The 23,863-nt window shown below is 37.3% G+C and overlaps 1 protein-coding gene across 3 annotated transcripts in view; it reads right to left on the bottom strand.

Annotated features, from left to right (window-relative positions):
* The window catches only part of SCFD1 (sec1 family domain containing 1), a 118,224-nt gene that overhangs the window by 59,312 nt on the left and 35,049 nt on the right, over positions 1-23,863 (bottom strand). For all 3 annotated transcript variants that reach the window (XM_036735083.1, XM_036735085.1, XM_036735084.1), the window contains 3 exons: positions 3,098-3,237; positions 969-1,059; positions 21-94 (listed from right to left, as the gene is read on the bottom strand). In XM_036735083.1, the coding sequence (XP_036590978.1) occupies positions 21-94; positions 969-1,059; positions 3,098-3,237 (305 nt within the window). The remainder of the gene's footprint in view (positions 1-20; positions 95-968; positions 1,060-3,097; positions 3,238-23,863) is intronic.

Here is a 23,863-nt window from a genome sequence, read left to right as displayed (position 1 = left end):
AGATTTTGTCACCCGCTTACCTAACAGCCGAGGTTAGCTTGGCTGTATTGTCAGAAAGCATACTTATAGCTCCTTCATCTTCTCCTTCTAATCCCTAGGAAAGAATACAAAACCATACCATTAACCACAAAATCCCAACACACACACTCAATTTCCAAGATAGTTTATTTAATAGATCCCTCAAGATAGTACATTTGGCCCCAGTCCCCCAACCCTCCAATAAATGCTAGGTGGTGCAGTGGATAGAGTGCTGTACCTGGAATCAGGAAGACCTGAGTTCAAATCCAGCCTCAGACACTTATTAGCTGTAAGACCCTGGGCAAGTCCCTTAATCAATGTCTGCCCCAGTTTCCTCATCTGTAAAATGATGATAATAATACACCTACCTCTTAGGGTTGCTGTGAGGATTAAATGAGATATTTGCATACAGTATTCTGTAACCCTTAGAGCATTCTATCATCCTAACTAGTCTTGAAGCTGTCATTGTTATCGCCGTTATTAATCTCAATGGCTGCTGTCAAACTACTTCCCCAACGGTATCATTACAGAATAAATTTATAATAATTATAATTTATGATATTAACTGTCCAAGTGAAGTAAGGTCTTAGTATCACTGAACAGTGCGACATCTGGCGTTTAGAAGAACCCGACTGACCAAGCCGATTCACATCATACTAAAGGGTGAAACAAAAGAAGTTACCCGAATAGGCACACGACAAAAAAAGATCACTTCTGTGCGTAGTCCTTCCCTACAATTATAGTGCAAGGTAAGCAGTGTTGGAATTGTTAGCTCTTTTTTGCTGAAATTAAAAGGGTGCCAAGTCGGGTAAAATGACTTTCCTAAATGAAGTCTTAGGAGATGAACACTTACTGTGGCTACACAGAAGGAGCTCATGGAAACATGTAAAACCTTCTTTTACTGGAAGCCTTTTTCCTAAGTATGGCTCACGTAACAAACAGAATCTTACCATGATGCTTTTAAGCCGCTTTACTTCATCTTCCTGGGCTCTGTAGGATTCTAATTCTTGTTGAACAGATTCTGCAACTTCTGGGAAAGGACTAAAACAATATTACACATGATGAACTAACGAAATAAAACATTACTAACATCTTTATACATATTTAATTTAGTAAGAAGACAAAGGAATGTAGCATTCTTATTATCATGAGTAATTAGGTTACACTATTTTTCAATTTGTATATAATGCATATTATTTAAATAATCACATATATCAAATACCTGAGATTATTTGCAAATATATATAAAAATTATTTTTAAGAGCAAATGTATGTCAAGTTAATTATAGTATTTCAATATAGATTAAAATTTAAATTTATATTTTTACTACTTTCAGTTGATCATTAAATTTTCTTTTGGCTTAATACTGTAAGAAAGCAGAAAATTAAAAAAAAAAGTGAGAGAAAAACAACAGCTTATGGAGCAGACATAGCTATAAAAGAACTATTCCAGCAGTACAAAAACATTATATGTAATAAATAACTTATGAAATTATACACCTGGCATTCTCACCAAATGACACACAGTGTCAAAAGTTCCAGGCAATTAAACCCTTTCAATTGTACACTCTTAAAACCCTCAGATGCTACTGATATGTATTAAATTTTCTCAACAGATGGAATGTGTCTACTCTCTGGCACCTGCCTGCATATAAGTAACCATAATTTAATGGTATACTATAAACACCGAAAAGCACAGGAAATCCCATTCTTAAGAAGATCTAGGTTATGAAGGCGGCCTTTATCACAACAGTATAATAACCTATCTACACTAGGCAATGTGAAATTACACAAATTACTTCGCTAGCAAAATTTGATTCTCTTGAATTACAAGCTATATCTTTCTAATTTATAGGGAAGAAAATGGATTAAAGTGTTTTGAAAGAATATGATTTTTAAAATGAAACTGATAAAGAACCATATTACAGATTTTAAACATATTAGAGATTTAACATCATTCTAAGTGAAGGACAAAATATAAGCCAGGGAAAAGTTTATGTATAATAAAACACTTCGGAAGTACAATATATCCTATAAACCCATATTACATGAGGACACAGAAAACATTCAAGGGGCAGAAATTACTTTCCATCAAAGCAGACAAAAAAAGAAAAGATGCTCTACAGAAAATTGTGCTTCTCCTCTAACACAAATGTGAGTCAAATTGGAGCCACAAGACAACGGGAAAATCAAATGCATATATACATGATACATAACTTCAGATCTGCTAGGACATCCCACATCTGAAAACAAAATACATTTCTGACATTACTATTAAAGAGTGAAGCTTATAGAGTGAAAAAATACTATTTGTTTCACTAAAAGAATAAAGGTTTTTTTGTTCCTTAAAAGCAATCTTGCCAGAAGTCATTATTAAATAGGATACTTTATATTAGAGTTACTTACTACAGGCAGCATAATGGAATGGAAATAGAACTGAATTTATAGGTTCAAATCCCAGTTTTGCTATTTACTGCCTGAATGACTTTGGGTGTCTCCTTAATTTGTAAAGTGAGGTCATTAGGACCAGCTAGACGATGCTTAAAATCATTTTCAGCTCTAAATATATGATCCTATGATACAAAGTGCCTCAATTTCAAGGTGTCCTCATAACCTAATATGTAAAACACACACACACACATACACACACACACACACGCACACACGCACACACACACGCACACACAATTACTGTCCAGTTTCAAGCCCTCCTTTATTTACAATTCTTACCACTTTTATAAGTGGGTTGGTCCCAGGCCTTGCAGTTTGAAGAACTGCTGCCATGAGGAAAAAAAAGGACAAGTGTTGGAACGGAAAGACCCGTGTTTCAATCTCACCTCTAATATTTATTATCTGTGTGACCTTGGGTTACTTATTTAATGTGATGATAATGATCTTACAGAAAAGAGATCAAAGGACCTGAGACTGGGAACAAAGGAAAAATGGGGCTCCAAAGAAAAAAAAGATCTTATTACCTGTTGTAACTAAAGATAAACCACTAGAATCTTCACATAATTTTTATAGGATGATTCATCAAAGCATCTATCATCCTCACTATGTGATAATTTGGCCTTCTTACCTGCCTTTATGTTTTTGCCAAAACTTATCAACTGCAGTTAAATCATATGACTTCTTGTTTTTTCTCTTTGGTCTAGCACCAGCTGGAGAATTTTCTACTCCTGAAGATTCTTCCAAATTAACTCGATTTAAGTGAAAATCCTGGAAAATAGTAATCTTGATTATAAAAACTGTCGTCTGAACATGCGAAACACAAAATATGTTATTTCATTATTTAATCATCTCCCATGTAATACAGCAATGTTCTCAGGTTTTTGGCATGGTTGAAGATGTTGGTGTTCTACACCGGTGACATGTTAACCTGCAGAGTGCTCAGCTTTTTTTCAAATCCTTTTTGATTTATGTTCTTAAAATGTATTTCCTATTTCTTAGCCTTAATAATAATGAATCTGACAGCTTTCTCTTGATTATTCAGGATAATTAATTATGAGCCATTACTTTACTGCATCATCAACATAGATGGAGTACACAGTAATGGATACAAAGGTGTCAGCAGAAAGTAAGGAAACGCCAACAGGAAAGAGAGCGCCCAGATTGTGTGGATTTACCCAGACCGTATTCCATACCAGCCTATGATGATGTCACCCATCATTACTAATTACAGAACATATATGAAAACTGCTTTCGTGAAGACATCCCAAGTGTCAGATTGTCTTGTTTTGTGCCTCTTTCTCACAGAGTCTGAGTGAAGAATGCTCATAATCTCTTAAATGATATGTCTAACCTCTGTGTACAATCAATCCTAAAATCAAAGGTTTGAGAAAATAAGTTTCTTCCTGTTTTCATCAAGTCTAAAGAAGAAAGGAATTTAAATCTTGTTAGCAGGGAAATGAGTGGCCATTATAAGTGATATCTGCCATTCATATTACTGAGATTCCTCATTACAAAGGGTTCTGAATTATATCATAATTACTTTCTTTATCTGGGTTGGTCGAGAAAATACACCAAAAACGGAAAGAGTAGCCTGAGGCAGCAACGAAGGTAGGACTTACTGGCTGGAACTACGGAGAATGGAAGATACATTTCATTATTGTTCAATTCAATGAACATTAAGTAAGTGCCTATAACGTGCAAGGTACTGAATTACAAGACAGAGATACAAATATAAAAACAGTCCCTAATTTTAAAGAGCATATATTCTCTTTCACGGGAAGGTGTCTATGCGTCTATGTTTTGTGTGTACGTCACAGAATTTTAGATGGCAGCAGTCATCTAACCTAATTCATACTGAAAAAAATACACACAGTAAGTACTGAAGCAGCCTCTGCTTGAAGATATCCATTGAGGAAAAACACCCTAATGGCATTCCATTTTAGAATATACCTCTAATTATTAGGAAATTTTTTCCCTTACTGAAAGCCAAAATTAGCTTCACTGCAACTTCCTCCCATGCCCTTAGTTCAACAGTCTGGCCCCAAAAGGCTAGTCTAACTCCTTTCACTTCTTTCAAATACTCTAAGAGAGTATCCTTCCCTTGAGTCTTTTATTCTCCATGCTAAACATTCCCAGGCCCTTCAATCAACATATCCTCATATGAAATGGACTTAAGGCCCTTCACCATCCTGGCTGCCCCTCTTTGTAGACATGCTAAAGCCTACAAAAGTCCTATCTGAATATAACATTCCAAAAGGGTTTTGAGCAAGGCGAAGCACAGTAGGGCACAATTTTCAAGGATGCCTGAAAAGGTATATCCAGAGACCCTCTTACTGGCAGAATGATAAAAACCTTTTGTGAATATTTTCTTTTATCCACATTTCTCATTGAAAGAAAAGTTACATTTCAATTTGAGGTTCGTAAAAATAAATATGTAACTTTTCCCCCCATCTAATGTTCCAGACTCACTATCTGTGGACCTTTGGTTACAAGCTCCTGCCCTTACAGGTTACATCCTTTTATAAGGTAAGATTTTGGATAAAATAAGCTAAAACTTCTAAAAGCTTAATTAGGTAGAATTTGTAATAAGAAAGTAAGTGCATAATGAAAATAAATACAGCTTTGAATCTAAAAATTAAACAAGTAGTGACAAGGCTCATTCCAAATAAATCCTTTTGTTTAAGAAAATTTTAAAAAATTCAAAGGGCATATTGTCTTCTGATGTAGATTACAATCAAATGAAAACTACAAAGCTATATAATAAATATAAACTTTATAAGAAACATTACTTAAAAAAAAGAACAAAACATGTTGGATACCTAAGATACAAAATACAGAATTTTTACCTGTCATCTGCATATTAAGGCAGAAAAGGTAATGTTTAATGTTTACATTATGAAATTGGGAACATTTTGTACATCACCCAAAATACTGGAAAAACAGACACTTCACACTCATTACACACCAACAGAAATGTTTTTTTAACAGGATGTAATACCTAAAATCCTTTCATATTATGAATCCAATTTTCCTGGCTTGTGGGCATTGGGGCAACCAAGACACTGGCGCCACAAAATAAAGACTGGCAGTTCACTAGGTACAAACAAATTACATTATGAAGTGCTAAGAAGTCTGGATCATTTCAGCAGGAGGTTAAAAGGTTTTGTTGTTGTTTGTTGTCGTGGTTCATCATTTGCCATTCTCCCAAGATTACTCAATTCAGAAAAGACAGAAAGAAAACACAACTCATTAAAGACTTCTCTGAAAATTCCTACAGATTAAAAGTTTTTCTAAGATTTATTTTCTATTTCCTAAGAGTGGTTGTAAGGACAAAATGAAAGATCTGTAAAGTGCTTTGCAAACCTTAAAAGTGCTATGCAAATGTTTCTTAATCTTATTACTGTCATTAGAAGAAAATGTTTAGAAATGTACAGCAGTGTAAAAGACAATTGGAATGGCCTCTGGAAAGCTTTCAGTGACTTTAGTACTTACTGAAAATAGAAGGAAAATACGCTTTTTTAATGAACACATTTTCAGGCAATTAATAAAACTCCAATCATAAAAGGGAATAATTAGATAGCAGTTGGAAGAGAAATAGAGAATCATTAAATTATAGGGCCTGGGCACAAAGACTATTCCATTTCTATATAATGAACACATAACAAAGCCCCTAACACACAGCTGTTCTTGATAGTTGTTAAACTGAATTAGAAGATGATGTCAGAGATCACCTAAGACCAGAGGTATCAAAAACACACAACGCTACTCAGTGCCTGCCAAATTAAAATATAACTGGGAAATACTTAACAAAATAAATAAAAATACAATATAACATAATGTTTACATGTGGTTTTCTTTCTAAGTCAATATGTGGCTTGTAGACATCACTGACCTATGCCATGGGGATTTCATCTAAAGCGAGAATGGTACAAACATCACTTATAAGTATTTTATGCTTTACAAAGTGCGTTCCTCACAATAACACTTTGAGGGAGGTAATGAAAGTATTGTCCCCACTTCATAGATAAGAAAGCTGAGACTCAAGAAATTAAGTGAATTATATAAGGTCACAAAGATAGCCAGTAGCAAAGCTACGACTCAAACCCACATTGTCTGACAAGAACTTTCTACATTAAACCATCTTTCCCATGCAGAAATACTGCCAAGTCCATCCCTATCCTCAACAGCTTTAAGTGAAAGGGATTCTAAGTGCCCAACACTTTAGACTGCTCCAAAAAACACGGTATTTTCAGATAGAGTTTTCTTTTCATGTCTGACCTAAGTCCTTTTGGCATAATTTAAGTAAACTTCCATTTATTTACTGAAAGAATTTTTTGCCTTCTGGAGTACCATGTTCCATGACCTCCAATCCTTTAATGTTGCCGCTGCTAAGTCCTGTGTAATCCTGATTGTGACTCCCCAATATCTGAATTGTTTCTTTCTGGCCACCTGTAGTATTCTTTCCTTAACCTGATAGTTCTCAAATTTGGCTATAATGGTCTTCGGAGTCTTTCCTGAGGTATTAGCGGATTCTTTTAATGCCTATTTTGCCCTCTGGTTCTGGGACATCAGGGCAGATTTTGTTGATAATTTCTTGAAAGATGCCATCAGGATCCTCCTTTTGATTAGGGCTTTGAAGTAGTGCAATGATTCTGATATTGTCTCTGCTGGATCTATTTTCCAGGTCAACTGTTTTTCGCATGAGGTATTTTTAATGTTTTTCCATTTTTTTCATTCTTTTGAATTTGTTTGATTCTTGATGTCTCATAGAGTCATTAGCTTCCACTTGTCCATTTCTAACTTTTAAGGTGTTATTTTCCTCAATTAGTTTTTGTAATTTCTTTTCCATTTGGCCAATTGTACTCTTTTTTCTCTATAATTTTTTATTTTAAAATTAAATGCAAAATAAGAAAAGAAAAAAGAAACAAATTTAAAAACTAAAACTAAAATAATACAAGATAAGGAAAAAAAGAATTGCCGTGTGCAAAGCAGAATGTAAGAGCATTCTAAATATACAGCAATAAATTTCCATTTCAAGAAAGCCTAAATAATAAATGTTACACATTGTGTTGAGAGCTGTTCATCTTTTGCTTCCTTGTAAGTTTTCTTTTGTTCTCTGCTGTACATTTTTTACTTTGTTCTTTTTTCTCCTTTCTTTCCCCTACCTGAAGGCTGCAATTACACGTGGATACATGTGTGTGTATACACACACATATATACATGTGTGTGTACATACACATACAGACACATACACAAAGATATACATACATATATACACACATATGCCTGTACATACATGAACTCACACATATATATACTTAGATATATCTATGATCACACTCACATATAGACATATACATTCACATACATCCACGTAAGAATATATTATATTTATTTGTCCTTTTTCTCTGAGGGTGGATAACCTCTTTTTCATATTTTTCCAAGTACACCAACTCATCACTTCCTGCGACACAGCAATAATCCAACCTTATACCGTCCGGCTGTTTTAAACAGTCCAAAACAACACTGATGAATATAGCCGATACACGGTACAATTTCCCTATTTTTCTCTTTTGATTAAATCGATTTTAGTCTTAATTTTGTCCAAGATCATAATTACCACACCTGTGACTTTTTCCCTAACAAATCCTCCTCCTGGTCTTTATTTTACCTGTGTGCATATCTCTTATTTCTCATCCCTCTTGATTCTTTTACTTTACTTCTACCCACTACCTTGCCCTCCTGCTGCTTAACCTACACCCCCTCCAAGGACCCCTCTCTTATTCTCCAATTTCCATTAATCTAAACACCATTCTATACCCCCCCTTTAACCTACTTCAATGTCCACTCTAAAAATGCTTCCCTTATCCTCTCCCCCCATCCCCTTAGCATTTTATTTCTTTCTCAATTTAGAAGACATTTATACTCTCCTAGATATATATGTATATGTGTGTGTGTGTGTAGGTATGTATTGTTCTCCATTCAACCCATTCCTAAAGAAAGTAGGTTTCCAGAACTATCTGCCCTCCCCCCCATTTAATTCCTGTGTTGGTTCTTCCTTTCACACCTCATTTGTATAAGATAATTATTTTTTAAAAGCTGTTTCTAAATGGTTTTACTTTTTAAAATCATATCACACTCAAATCTACCCTAATCCTTCTTATGAACTACCCAATTACTAATAACAATCTTAGACATACATTTTACATTTCCTCACGAAAAAGGTAAACTGAGTCTCCTGTAATTAGTCTTTGGTATGTACTTTACATTTCTTTTGGCCTTTCTATGTCAAATCTTCTATTAAATTCAGGTTGTTGTTGTTGTTGTTTTTTTAACAAAAGCCTGAAAGTCTGACAGTCCACTAAATGTCCGTTTTTTTCCCATCTAGGATTATGCTTAGCTTTGCAGAGCATGATATTCTCAGTGAGAACCCCAGTTATTTTGCTCTTCGATGTATAGTGTTCCAAGAACTACGGTCTTTTAGCGTCTCCACTGCCAGGTCTGGTGTGATTCTAATTCTGGCACTGCCATATTTAAATTGCTTTTTTCTTATTGTTCATCATATTTTATCCTTGAGCTGGGGGTTGCAGAATTTACTTACATTCCTGTGGGTTTTCCTTGTAGGATCTCTCTCAGATGGTACTGGGTAGACTTTTTCTATTTCTACTTTCCCCTCTTGTTCTAATGCTTCAGGACAATTTTCTTTAATTATTTCTTGTATTAGTGTATCAAGGTTCTTTTTTTGAGGAGTGCTGGTGTGGCAGAGCTTGTGGTGGCTATGGAGAGGGAGTCCTCCTGGTAGTTATATGGCAGAAAGGAGCGCTCGAGATCACTCACAGACCAGAGCACAGGCCACCACCTCAGAATAGCCATCTAATTCATCATTTCTTATAGCACCATAGTATTCCATCACTTTGATATATTGTTAATTTGTATAGCCATTCCCCAATTGGTGAACACCCCTCTCAATTTCCAAGACTTTGCCACTGGGGGAAAAAAACCATACCACAAACTCAAATGAAGAAAGCAAAATAAAAAAAACCTGCTATAAGAATTTCTGTACATTCTTAGAGTCCATTAATTCCTCCCTTAATCTATCCTCCTTTTAATTCCCCATATTCTCTCAGATCCTATTTCCTTTTTCCATATCCAACTGCATGTATGCGCCTGTTCTTCCTTCCTTTCACTGGGTCAGATAAGAATGAAATCTATTGTCACCTGCTGCTCCATTTCTTCCTTCTTTGTATAGAATTCTGCTATCACCCCTTGATCTTGTAAGACAGTTTCCTCTAAGCTTCCTTTCTTCTTCTAGGACCATCAAAATAAAAAAGAACCACATCTAAGCCCTTTGGTTTATCTTGGCTACCTTTATGATCCCCAAGGATAAGAAGACTTTGACGAGACACGTGTATCATCTCTTCCTTTTTGAATGTAAGCAGTTTATTCATGTTCAGTCCCCTATGAGTGTTTGCTCATGTTTACCTTCTTATTTTTCTCAAGTCAACACTGTTTGCTCTTTGAAGTGGGAATTCTTAGAAGTCTTCTTTTTCATTAAAAATCCACTTCTCCCCATAAGATGAGACTCAATTTTGCAAGTAAATTAGTCTTTAACTTTCTATATCCTTTACTTTCTGGAATGCCATATTCCAAGCTCTCTACTCTTTCACTGTAGTGGCGGCTACTAAATCATATGTAGTTCTGATTAGGGCTCCTCAATACTTGACTTTATTCTTATTTTTTTTTTCTTTGACCTGGAATCTCTGGATTATGGCTACAATGTTCCTAGGAGTTTTCATTTGGGGGTTTCTTTGAGGTACTCTTTCTTTCTCTACCTTGCCTTCTAGTTCTAAGAGATATGGATAGTCAGTTTTCTTTTATGATTTCTTGAAATATGATGTCTAGGTTTTTCTTTTTTTTTGTTATTGCTTCTGGTTAGTCCAATGATTCTTAAATTTTTTTTCCTCCTCGATCTGTTTCCCATGTCAGTTATTTGTGATAACAGAAATTTTACATTTTTTTTCCAGTCTTTTCACTTTAAGATTTCTTCTTGCCTCAAGGAGTCATTATCTTCCATTTGCTCCATTCATGAAATTCAACACCTGAACAAGATTTTTTATCACTTGTACCAAGCTGTTAATTCTCTAATTCTTCCTTCCAACCTTGCATTTCTTTGTCCATTTTTTCCCTCCAGTGCTTTCATTTCATTTATAAAAATATTTTAAACGTTCTTGTTTTAAATTCTTGCTTCATCTCTTTCAAAAATTCCAGCTGAGCTTGTGTCCAAGCTGTGTTTTTCTTTGGAGCTTTGCTTGTGATCGATTCAGTCATTCTCTTATTGAGTGAGCATCTCGGTCAGGACAATAGCTTTTTATGGTAGGATCATTTTTGTTTGCTTGCTTGCTCATTCTTCCAGCCTACTTCCTGACTTTGGGCTCGGCTCTGCACACTTTTGGGGAGAATGTTTGGGTAGGTTCTACCGCTGCTCCCTCAGAGTACTGAGCATTATCTTATTCCATCATCTCAGAGACAGTTAAAGCTAGGGACTTGCAGGTTTTCAATGGCCCCAGTCTGATGCAAGGCAAAGTTTGACTTCTGCCCTCCTGACTGAAACTAGGCTTTAGGTGTGCCCTAACAGGGATATGGCTTACCCCCAGTTGTAGTGCCAGTAGACTACTAATGGACTCAGCCACTAACAGCTACTGCAGGCTCCTTTTTGGATTGATTTTCTTGCCTTGGTTACTGCGCTACAGGACTTAGAGCTAGAGGATAAAACTAAGCTCTCCCTCAACTTGGCTCCTGGCCTAAGAACCACACAGCTGCTGGTTACTTCTGAACTCTCTCCTTACTTGGTACACAGATTGGGATTATGACAATTCTTCATCCTGGAATGCCACCTTCTTAGTCCATCCTGAAATCTGTGACCCAGAACTAGTGAGTGAGCAAGAGATCTCTCAGTTGGCACCTATTCTTGCATCCTACACAAAGCTACCCATCCCCTACTTCATCTCTGCCTCCAGAATTGTTCTAGGACCTCTTCTTACCCTGGCACAGAGCCTCATCGCTCTTTTGGTTCCTACACTGTGCTCCACATGGTCTTTTCTATCTAAACCCCTTCTCCAGTGTCCACACACGTGCTATTGTTCAGCATCATTAGGCAGACCTGGACTGGAAAAATGACTCACTCATTTTCTTAGCTATCCTAATCAGATCCTAGTCTGATGCATTTTCTAGATGTGTCTGGAGGTGTTATCAGGAAAGGTCAGCTGTGCTTCTATATGCTAATCTGTCATCTTGGCTCCCATTGAGCAAAGCTCTTTTACAGTGTTATATTATGTCATACCTAACAACAAAATCTTTCAAAATCTACTAGGAGGCCATATTATGCTACGGCTACTTTAAAAGAAGAGCCAATGAACAACTAGAAAATCAAATTAATGACATAAGTGATGAAGAGACACATCTTTCTGGGGAAAAACATCAGAATACATGTTAATACAGATCAGTAAGGTCTGGTATCAAAAAGAAAAACATTCAATGATACATATAATAAAAATGATTTAGATTTTTTTAAGTACTTGTAACAACAACGAGGCTAGCAGCTGCTGCTGAGGTGTAAGCCCAACAATACCAGCACACAGGAGGGCTGCCAGCACAAGTTCTTTGATCTGCTTTTCTAAAGAAAGCAACTTTAAGGGGTTATCAATCTCACTTTAATCAAACATACATATATCATTCACTTAGTTCAAGGGGAAAAGCCAGCCCCCTGAACTTAAGAGCAAATATAAATAGAAATAACAAATATACATTATATAAACAGAGCAAATAAACATGAATCAACAGACATATTTCTGCCTGACAAAATCACAACATACAGTTACCAGAGAAGCACCAATATCCGGGTTTTCTTCAAAGCTGGAGGGTGGGGTGGGGGGGCTCCAGCAGCTACCCAGAGTCTCCACACCAACACTTTTCCACTGAGTGAGAGTCACAAGCAAAGTGCTAACCTCTGAGTTTACATATACCCTTCTTAGGGCCCAAAAGGCTTAAGCCTAATCAGCAAAAGGGTGTGGGCCTGGGGCTTAGCACCTAGCAAGACTTAATCAAAGGCACTTGATTACTTTAGCATTCTAAAAGAGAAAACAGTAAAAAAAAAAAAGGCCCCACCTTAATTACTGATATAGTACTGAAAATAGTAATGCAAATGAAATAATGCCAAATCTTAAAGAAAGATTTAACTATCATTTAATCAACAAATACACATCAAATACCTGTTATGTGCCAGGAATTGTGCTTTCAAATAACATGTACAGGACAATACTGCTTTGCTGCCAGCAGTGTGAATTAAGGCAACTTGTTTCTATCGGGGCCTCAGTTTCCCCATTTGTTAAATGGGGGGGGTGATGATCAAAGATGGTTTCTAAAAATCAATGTGTAAATTCTAAATGTTTTATGGAAAGAAACATTTTGTACCCAAAAATGTATTTAAATATCACAGTCCTTGATTTTCTAATAAAAGTATACAAAAAATAACCAAGTATTTGCTAATTAAGGATTTCACATTAGAAGTTAACAAATGAAGTGTTAGTTTTGAAAGTTTTACTTCTTACTTACTTGACTTAAGTACATTATCTGAAGATATCATTGTAGGGGAAGTGATTAGTCCTCAACAACAGATCCTTTCTGGATGCCTGTGAGATTCTCCCTGATCCTGAAACTCTGGATTTCTGAAAGTTTCTGAACAAGTTCAAGTTAGTTCCTCACTGACAGCCTCCTATGGATTCTGCCAAGTCATACTCTGCATTCTCTTTTCAGCAGCTACACAGTTTTGGAGTAAAACTTCTAAGAATATGGAATTGGGAATCTTTTTATTCATATTTTTCTGGTAGACAAATCTCAAGTCATCTTGCAGAACTTGTTTCAATTTGGAGGTATTCTCAAGTCCTCACACAATAGCATTTAAATTTTATTCTGTTGTGTTTTTAAGGCAACTCAGAAAACAGGAACAACCGCTGATCTACATGTTTACTGTTCCAATGACAAGAAATCTTTATGAATCATCTACATGAGATGAGAGAATACTCAATGAGGGCATTAGAAGTGAACAAGGAGTTTTTTGCAAGCGTATTCAAAAATGAACCTGAATTTTTTAGGAAAGCTTCTAGTAGTTTCCCCATTGCATATAATACTTGCCTTTGATTTTAGGTAGATAGCTTTTGTCATTAAAATAAGATCCCCCTATGCCTATTCATGGTAAGTTTTTTTAGTATAATTTTTAAAAAGTGTTTTAGTGTTATATTCTAATAAAGGCTTTTTCAGCATTTATGGAGATATTCCATAAAATTCCATGGTTTTAGATGTTTTAGTTTTTAATATGGTTAATTATATTCTCAATGTTGAACCAACTGAGCACCCCAGTTTTAAATCCAATTCAGTCATACTGAATGATTTCTTGGATACACTGCTGCAGTCTATTTAGTTTTCAACATTGATTTCCACAAGATTTTGAGTTACAAATTTTCTCCCCATTTCTACCCTCCCCCCCATTCCAAGATGGCGTATATTCTGATTGCCTTGCTCCCCAGTCAGCCCTCCCTTCTTTCACCCCACTCCTCCCTTCCCAATCCCCTTTCCCCTTACTTTCTTGTAGGGCAGGATAGATTTCTATGCCCCATTCTCTATATATCTTGTTTCCCAGCTGCATGCAAAAAAAAATTTTTTTAAGCATCGGCTTTTAAAACTTTCAGTTCCAAATTCTCTCCCCTCTTCCCTTTCCACCCACCCTCCCTAGGAAGGCAAGCAATTCAACATAGATCACACATATATCATTATGTAAAACCCTTCCAGGATGCTCATGTTGTGAAAGGCTAACTATATTTCCTTCCATCCTATCCTGCCCCCCTTTATTCAATTTTCTCCCTTGATCCTGTCCCTTTTCAAAGGTGTTTGCTTTTGATTACCTCCTCCCCCTATCTGCCCTCCCTTCTATCATCCCCCCTTTTATATCCTCTTCCCCTTACTTTCCTATGGAGCGAGATACCCAATTGAGTGTGTATGTTACTCCCTCCTCAAACTGGATCTGATGAGAGTATGACTCACTCATTCCCCCTCACCTGCTGCGTCTCTTCTGTTCCAACAGAACTGGTTTTTCTTGCCACTTTTATGTGAGATAATTTACCCCATTCTATCTCTCCCTTTCTCCCTCTCTCATTCCTTAAATTTATTTCATTTTTTTAGATATCACCCCTTCATATTCACCTCATCCTGTGCCATCTGTCTGTATTCCCCTTAACTCCCCTAATACTGAGAAAGGTCTCCTGAATTGCACACATCATCTTTCCATGCAGGAACTTACGTAAACATAACAGTTCAGCGTTATACTCAGTTTTGCTGGGTAGGTGATTCTTGCTTTTAATCCTAGCTCCCTTGACCTCCAGAATATCATATTCTAAACCCTTGGATTCCTTAATGTAGAAGCTGTTAGATCTTGTGTTACCCTGATTGTGTTTCCACAATATTCAAACTGTTTCTTTCTGGCTGCTTGCAGTATTTCCTCCTTGACCTGGAAACTCTGGAATTGGTGACAATATTCCTAGGAGTTTTCTGTTTGGGATCTTTTTCAAGAGGTGATTGTTGGAGTCTTTCAATTTCTATTTTACCCTCTCGTTCTAGAGTATCAGGGCAGTTTTCCTTGATAATTTCTTGAAAGATGATGTCTAGGTTCTTTTTTTGATCATGGCTTTCAGGTAGCCCAATAATCCTTAAATTATCTCTCCTGGATCTATTTTCCAGGTCAGTGGTTTTTCCAATGAGATATTTCACATTCTCTTCCATTTTTTCATTCCTTTGGTTCTATTTTATAATATCTTGGTTTCTCATGAAGTCACTAGCTTCTACTTGCTCCAATCTAACTTTTAAGGTGGTATTTTCTTCAGTGGTCTTTTGGACCTCCTTTTCCATTTGGCTAATTCTGCCTTTCAAGACATTCTTCTCTTCATTGGCTTTTTGGAGCTCTTTTGACATTTGGGTTAGTCTATTCTTTAAGGTGTTATTTTCTTCAGTATTTTTTGGGGTCTCCTTTAGCAAGTCATTCACTTGTTTTTCATGGTTTTCTTGCATCACTCTCATTTCTCTTCCCAATTTTTCTTCTACTTCTGTTACTTGCTTTTCCAAATCCTTTTTGAGCTCTTCCATGGCCTGAGACCAGTTCATGTTTTTCTTGGAGGCTTTTAATGTAGGCTCTTTGACTTTGTTGACTTCTTCTGGCTATATGTGTTGATCTTCTGTCACCAAAGAAAGATTCCAAAGTCTGAGACTGAATCTGAGTCCGTTTTTGCTGCCTGTTCATGTTCCCAGCCAACTACTTGACCCTCGAGTTTTTTGTCGGGGTATGACTGCTTGTAGAGTAAAGAGTACTTTGTCCCAAGCATTAGGGTCCAAGAACTGCTGTTTTCAGAGCTACTTCTGCTCTGTCACCCCAGGCTCTGTCACAGCAGCGCTCCTCCTCCCCCAAGAACTGCCAACCAGGACCGCAGTACAGATCTAAGCAGGGCACTGCAAGAGAATCTGCCTTTGTGCCCACAAAGCGCTCCTTGCACTCCCGCTCTAATCCACTGGTAGATTCCTCCCACTGTGTGAGGCAGGGACTTGGGAAGAGGAGGACACTGGAGCTCTGGAAGCAGCCTCAGGAGCTCCCTGCTGCTGGTAGCACCACGGCTGCACCACCTCCTCCACCCCCAGAGCTGGCAGCCAGACCACTCTGAACTTGATTCCGCAGTTTCTCCCTAACCTGCTCTTTGGCATTTGTGGGTCGAGAAGTCTAGTAACTGCCACAGCTCAGTGTTTCATGGCCCCAAGGCCTGTTCCAGCTGGCTGATTCCAGGTCTGGTCTGTCCCAGGGCGGCCCACGTTGGGCTGCCCTTCGCTCTCAGCACCGTGCGATAGACCCTTCCCAGTGACCATCCAGGCTTTCCTGAGCTGGAGACCCGCTTCCCCCTGCTATTTCACTGCTTCTGCAGCTCTAGAATTTGTTTAGAGCCATTTTTTGAAGGTGTTTGGAGGGATTTGGGGGAGAGCTTAAGCTAGTCCCTGCTTTCCAGGCGCCATCTTGGCTCCGCCCCAGAGTTTGCTTCTTTCTGTGGTAATTCCTTGGCATCTAGTTCTATTTCCTTCTCTGAAACTGTATTTTTTAAGCCTTTTAGTATTGTTAAGTTTGGGTATTTCATATTTTTGAAGTTAATCCTCTATTTCATCTGTGTTCTCAGTTTTGGTGGCATATTCTGGTGCATAGCAGGTTGTGATACCCCCCCCCCATTTTGCATACATACACACATACATACATACACACATACATACATACATGCACATATATATGACATACACACACACACACACACACACACACACACACATACACACACGTATATGAGTAAGGCAAAGAAGCCCTGCCTCCACTATTTTTTATATGACTAGAAATGCTAGCAACAGCTAGAAAACAAGAGAAAGAAACTGAAGGCATAGAGACAAAACTATCTCTATTTGCTGATATGATTGCATTCTTTTTTGTCTTGCATTTGCTAATTTTTTTCTTATTTTTGAAAAAAGTTCTTGGTTATAGCAAATGACTCTCAGAAAGGGGGAAAAGGGAAAAAATACACATGGAAAATGGAAAAACAAAATAGATCAATAAAAATGTTTTTAAGTCCAGTACATCTTACAATTTCACAACTGACTAAAGCTTTAGAAAATACAACATCCAACTGTGTTTGTTGATTATGAAAAAGCAGTTGATTCAGCAGACCAAAGGGATATCTTAAAGGTTCTCTTCAAGTGTTCTAAGAGAAGACAGGTTGTGCATATGGCAAGGGTAAGGGGGGAGAGTCAAGAGTGTTTCACTAGTATTCTCACAATGTCAGGAGAAAGTAAGGATAACTCAAGCGTGTTTGAGGGACCATGTGTGGTGAAACCTCAGAAGACAGAGTCAACAGTCACACAGGATATACTACATTCTGCATAAATGCATGGGCCACCCAAACTGATGCGGTCACATCCACTGGAGGATTTTGTCAGCTCTGACTTTGCTTTTACTTGACCATTCTATTTCTCACAGAATTCACTGCTTTATTAAGATGTTCCACTAAATATTTCAAGCTGTGAAGTCAGAGAATAATAGATTCTGAACTATAAAAGACTTTAGAGGCCATCAAGCCCAGTGGTCACATAGGTCAAATGACTTTCCCAAGGTCACTCAAGTACTCAGGAGCTGAGCAGAGAACTGAATTCAGATCTCTGGACTCTAAAGCCAGAATTCTTTCACGTCCACTTTTTGTTTTTGTCTTTTCGTATTCTCAAATCCACTTTATAGAGAGCGGATCATTCTTTATATCTCTCACTAAATTTTTTAGCCATTCAGTAGGATCTTATACTCTTTATCTTATGAGAATTTAGATGTGGTAGTGTTCTTTTTTCCTTATTTACTTTTATTCAATATCATTTATTCTTTGTATACAATAGTATTTAACCCCAAACCTATCTGAACAACCAATCACATTCAAGCCCCTGTATGACACCTGCCATTCTATACGAAGAACAAAGACAACCATCTGGAAATGATTCTAGTCTTGGACCAACAATTATAGTTGCTTCCCAAACATTTCTTGGGTTAGGAAAAATACGACATTTGACAATACAAACACACTACCACCTCATCACTCTTGCCAACATTAAAATGGTGTTTACTGACGCCTACTACAGACCTTTTAACGTAAAGGTATGATCGCCCAAATTTAATAACTCCAAGAACACTAACATAACATTAGGGTCATTAGGCCCTAAACACTGAATTTTATGGCTCAGAATCTTTGCAGTTGCTAATAGTCAGAATTCAACTGGCTTTTAAAAAAAAAACAAAACCTTAGCAACAGCTGGTAATTTTTATAACAAGAGAATCTGTTTTCTGTTTTAAGGAGTGCAGAAAATGGTACAACTGTGCCAGACAACTAGCATTAAGTGCCTCCTATGTGCCAGGCACTGTGCTAAGTTGCGGGTACAAAGAAAAGCAAACAACTAAGAAAAGAAATACATGGAATAAATTGGAGATGATCTCAGAAGGAAGGCACAAAGATCATACGGAGGACTGAGAAAAGTTGCCAGTAGAAGATGGGACTTTGACCAAGATTTGAAGGGAGATAAGGAGGCAGAGTGTCATGTGAGAGGAAGAACAAAGAGGTTAGGGTCACTAGACTGTAGAGTGGGTAGGGGTGAGGTGGGGAGGGGAGGGGAGAAAGTATAGGAAGACTAGTAAAAGTATAAGCTACTACAGTGCTTCAAAAACCTGAAGCAAGAGGAAACCGTTAGAGTTGACTATAAAACCTGAAAAAAGTAAACTGAATTTACTTTTAGCTACCTAACACCTCTCTGAAAATGTTTTTTAAAAATCCTCTTGATAAAGACAAAAAAAAAGGGAAAAAAAATTTTTTTAGGAGGTTTATAATATTTCAGTGGCAGTAATCCCAGATGTCGAAGCTGATAAATTCCATGAACATCTCATTAAGTGTGTACCATCTAAAATGCTTTTCCTCAAGAAAGGATGATGTGGTAAGTGACAACCACACGAAGCAGGAAGGTGTTCACTTTATACGCCTCTCTTAGCCGCTAGAAAGACTCTGAACAGGGACGGAACGCTTTTGGACCAGTTCATTATCTGTAATAATTGCATTATTAGCTATACTGATGTGACAAAAAGACTGGCAGTTAAGTTGAAGCTTTATTCATCTAACCCGCACATTCCCCCAGTTTCAGAATTCTGAAGACAAAATGTAAAAGTACAATTCATATAACTGTCACATGTTTTTTTTATGCTAAAAGTTAAGGCTTTCAAAATATCTATCTATTCAAGCCCTAATATAGTCCTTATAGGAAATGGGTGGCTCCCTCTTACCTCTAGGATCAAATACAATCTGTTTGGTATTTACAGGAGACTTCATTCCCTCACTTCACATACTCTATTGGACTAAAATAATTTGCCTTCTTATTTTTCCTTACATGACACTCTACCATTTCCCCCACCCCTCCGCACCCCTTCCTGCCCCACCAACCTGTCCCTGCAATTTTGCAAAGGCTACCCCCATGTCTGGAAGGGAGTCCTACCTCACAGCACCTCACAGTATCCCTAGACTCTTTCAAAACTCAGCTCATAAAAGCTTCTGTTCCCTTCTGCCTTTGCAGTAACACAGCTATCTACGATAGTAACTGAAGAAAAAATGGCAGCTGCCTTGTTTAATATAAGTTACTTTATGCCGAATTCAAAGTGATAAGAGAACCTATCCAGAACGTAACAAGTCAGCCAGAAAACACATCTGTCTTTGACCTTCCCATGAGCAAATTGTATAAGGAGAAGAGTAAAATCTTTCAGCTTGTGAAGAACAGTGAGAACTGGTGAGTACAGAACACACAGGCCAGGTGTACTTTGGGCATACCAGATTAAGCCAAACTCTTTGTTTCAAAGATTGGGAAACGATATAGATACACAAGCACACGCAGGTGCGAGCGCGTGTGCACGTGCGTGCGTGCGTGCGTGTGTGTGTGTGTGTGTGTGTGCATAATACTGAGGGCAAGGTCATGAATCTGTAAAAAAGGCACAGATTGAAAAACTGATGATTTAACTAGACAGTTATTCTCAGTGAATCTGCACTTTTGCCTGACAAATTCATTATTATGCTATTAATAAGGGAAATGCCATTAATTCAACTGCAAGCAAATTCCAATGGAGTGTTGGCATCTGAAACCTATCCAATGGAATCTCCCTTTATCACTGTGTACTATTATACAAGTCAGATTGGATGCTATGTACTCCGGTTTTTTTTTCCTTACTCAACTGGAAATTTTAGAAAGTTCAAACGTAGTTGTTATATACATATATTTATGTATATATGTATTTATTTAAAAAAAAACAATTATCATAGCAAACTCCCATGTCTTAAAATACCTTTGTATTTTTATGCCTTTTAACAAAAGGACATAGCATTTGGTCTGATATAAATGCCACAAATGTTACTAGAACACTAAACTACCAGAAGAATGGTTGTAATTATTTAAAAAAAAAAAAAAAGCTTACATTCACAATTTGAACTTGTTTCTTATGACAGAAATTTAAGGAACCAATCACTTTGATTTTTTTTCTAATTTTTAAAAATTAAAAAAGATATATACATAATAAACACACATACATACATATAATTGCTATAAAGCTCAGAAGGAGGTTATGCATGGCTTTAAACAGCAAGCTAAGTTTGTGTTACATCCCTAGGCAAAAAGAAGCTGCTCAAAGCTTTTAAGCAAGGGAACAACATGGTCAGATTTGGGTCACAGAAATTATTTTGGCAACAGTGTGGAAGATGTATCTTTCTTGTCACCTGGCTCCCCAATTTCTCTGCTTGACAGGAAAGGGTCTAGCCACTTACAGCCCTGCTCAACCAACGATCAGAACCTGGTATTACTGAACAGACATGGCCTGAATAGCTTAAGTAACTACTAATTTAGCTGCTTAGAACTTCTCTGATCAAGTGGGAGAAAGTACAATCAAATTATTTTTTATAAAGGATACTCTATAGAACTAGGAAGAGAACTTATAACCAAATATAAAACCTAGATTCCAAGTTCATCACTGTCTTTATTAGACTGTACTATTTTTGTATGTCTTAGAACTTTAAAATTTAAAACATTCTTTCCTAAATCAATCATAATATGCATAGACTAGATATATTAAACAGATTTTCAAAACAAAATCTGCTTAGAAAGTAGTGTTGAACTAATGGTTTCCATGCAGAACATCACCCCCATCTAGTGGAAGTAACAGGTATAAAATCTGCAATACCTACAATAGATAATAACAAAAAATAAAGAGCAGAAAGTAATTTCTTAAAAATTTTACTTTAGGAAATCAATAAAACCATCATCGTTACATTCTGTGAAATTTTTATATCAGTTTTATTTGGCACACATCCAAAACCAAATAAAAGAGTTCATGATTAAGTCAATGTAAATTATATTATTCTATTATTTGAGATTACTCCCATGACACTAACTTCACATTCACATAAAACTCTAATAGCATGCTCTACAATCCTATTGCAAAGATGGCCTAAAAAGTGACAGAAAGGAGAATGGCATGTATAAAAGGAGTTCAAAATTAACTGTTTATTTTATAGGTATGTGTAAATTACTTGGGACAGAGCAAAATAACTGCATTTACTGATTTACACAATAAACGCCACAACTTTTTAGATCTTTAAAAAACTTTTAGCAAGCAATATGTCCTTTTTTAATGTAATCACGCATTTTGCACAATTTGTCACTGAACTGACAAGATTTTGACACATATTCTCTAATTCTCAGCATAAAACCCCAATTTTTATCACATTAAATATTAGGAATACCTCTGATGAACAGTCTGTTTTGTTTTTTCTTTAACTCGGTGTAACAACAATGTTGCTAGCAGCTACTGGGGCTGTGTAAGAACAGTGACACCAGCACACAGAAGGGCTGTCAACACAAATTCTTTGATCTGCTCTTCTAAAGACAGCAACTTTAAGGGGTTAACAATCTCAGTTTAATTAAACGTACATATATGATTCACTTAGCTCAGGGGAAAAAGATCAGCCCCCTGAACTTCAGGGCAAAGACATACAGAAATTACAAGCGTACATTTATATAAACAGAGCAAATAACACAAACCAGTCTATCTACAGCAATACATAGTTACCAGAGAAGCACCAGCATCTGGGTTATCAAAGCCAGGGAGGCTTTTTCAAGGGCTTGCCCAGAGTCTTGTCACCAACACTCTTTCAATGAGTGTATGCCACCCTCACCCCCTCCCGGGCCCAAAGGCAAAAACACCAGCCTCAGAGCTCTAGTAGCCTGTTCAGGATACTGAGGGCTGGGAAAGTTCTTCAATCACTAGCACCATATCATATACGTTGTTTCAAATCAATGACTCCTGATTGCCTTAGTGCTGAGAAACACTCCAAGGCAGAAAGATCCCATTTTACCCAGGCCACTCAAACAAAGGCCAACCTCATTAAAGGCACTTGATAGCCTGGGCATCCCAAAAGGGAAGAACAGCAAGAAGCCCTGCCCCAATTACCATTACACTCAGCTTTGATTATAGTCCATAGGTTTAAATAGTCCACGGGGTTTAAATCAGGTTAGGTCCCCAAGCAACTGAAACATGTTTATTTCTGTATCTTATAAAAGAAAAATGCAAATTAAACAACAGGAGGTTTCACCAATGCTAGATGTGGGAAGACAGGTACACTAATACACAGTTAGTAGAACTGTGAATTTAGTCCCACCATTAGGGAAAAAATGTGCAATTATGTGAGAAGAGTAACTAGACGGTGCTTTCTTTTTTACCCAGACACACCATTACTGGGCACATACTGGTCAAAATCAAGAAAAAATAACCCTATATACACTAAAATATTTATAGCACGGCTTTTTTGGGAAAACAAAACACTGGAAACAAATGGATGACTATTGATAGGAGACAGCTGAACAAATTATGGTATATAAATGTAACAGAAGCACCAATAAAATCTACTGCAAAAATGTGAGGGATTCAAGTAAACAGGGGAAGATGTGTATGAACTGATAAAGACTAAAGCAGAACTAGATGCACAATATGGACTACCCTAAGCCACACCCTAAGTTCCTGGAAAAGTTGATTTACTTCTCTTTGGAGCGGACTGTAAGATGCGTGTGTGCGCGCCCACGTGCGTGCACGCGCACACACACACACACACACCCCTCCCCCGGGATTTTTCCCTCCCAGGAGGCTTGAGATACTTTAGTGCTTTAGGCACTTTCTAACTGTGTGACCCAGCAGAATTCAAGTAACTTCTCTAAGCCTGTAAGATGAGGGGGTTGGACTCAATAGTCTCCAACATCCCTTTCAAGTCTTGTCCTCAATGAAGTAATGATGATTTTGGATTTATAGATGCAGATTGATATACTGAGAAGTAGTCCAGTTGACTGGTCGATCAACTGACTGGTCAACTGAGTGCAAACTAGTCCACAATATCTACAAGGCACTTGGCAATGCTCCACCTTCACATTCCAACAAATTGTCCACTCAGGGAATCTTGCCAACTGCCCAATTCTGGGCACTTACTCCTCCCCATTCCGCTTTCTATCTCCTGCTGGGAGAACAATCATGAAACCAATAAGACCAATACTACATATTAAACATTAACCCTCTGACTCTCTAGACCAAATTAACTTCTCTGGCCACAATTCCCCTATATGCACTCCCTGAAGGGAAGGGCTGTCTCCATTCTTGGATTTGCACAGATCATCAAAAGCAATAGATTGGTTGGTTTCATTCAACTGTTTTATTTCA

The sequence above is a fragment of the Trichosurus vulpecula genome, chromosome 8 (genome assembly GCF_011100635.1).
Source record: "Trichosurus vulpecula isolate mTriVul1 chromosome 8, mTriVul1.pri, whole genome shotgun sequence".
Taxonomy (NCBI): domain Eukaryota; kingdom Metazoa; phylum Chordata; class Mammalia; order Diprotodontia; family Phalangeridae; genus Trichosurus; species Trichosurus vulpecula.
Note: the sequence above shows the minus strand (reverse complement) of the source record. Positions and strands in the feature narration are given on the sequence as shown.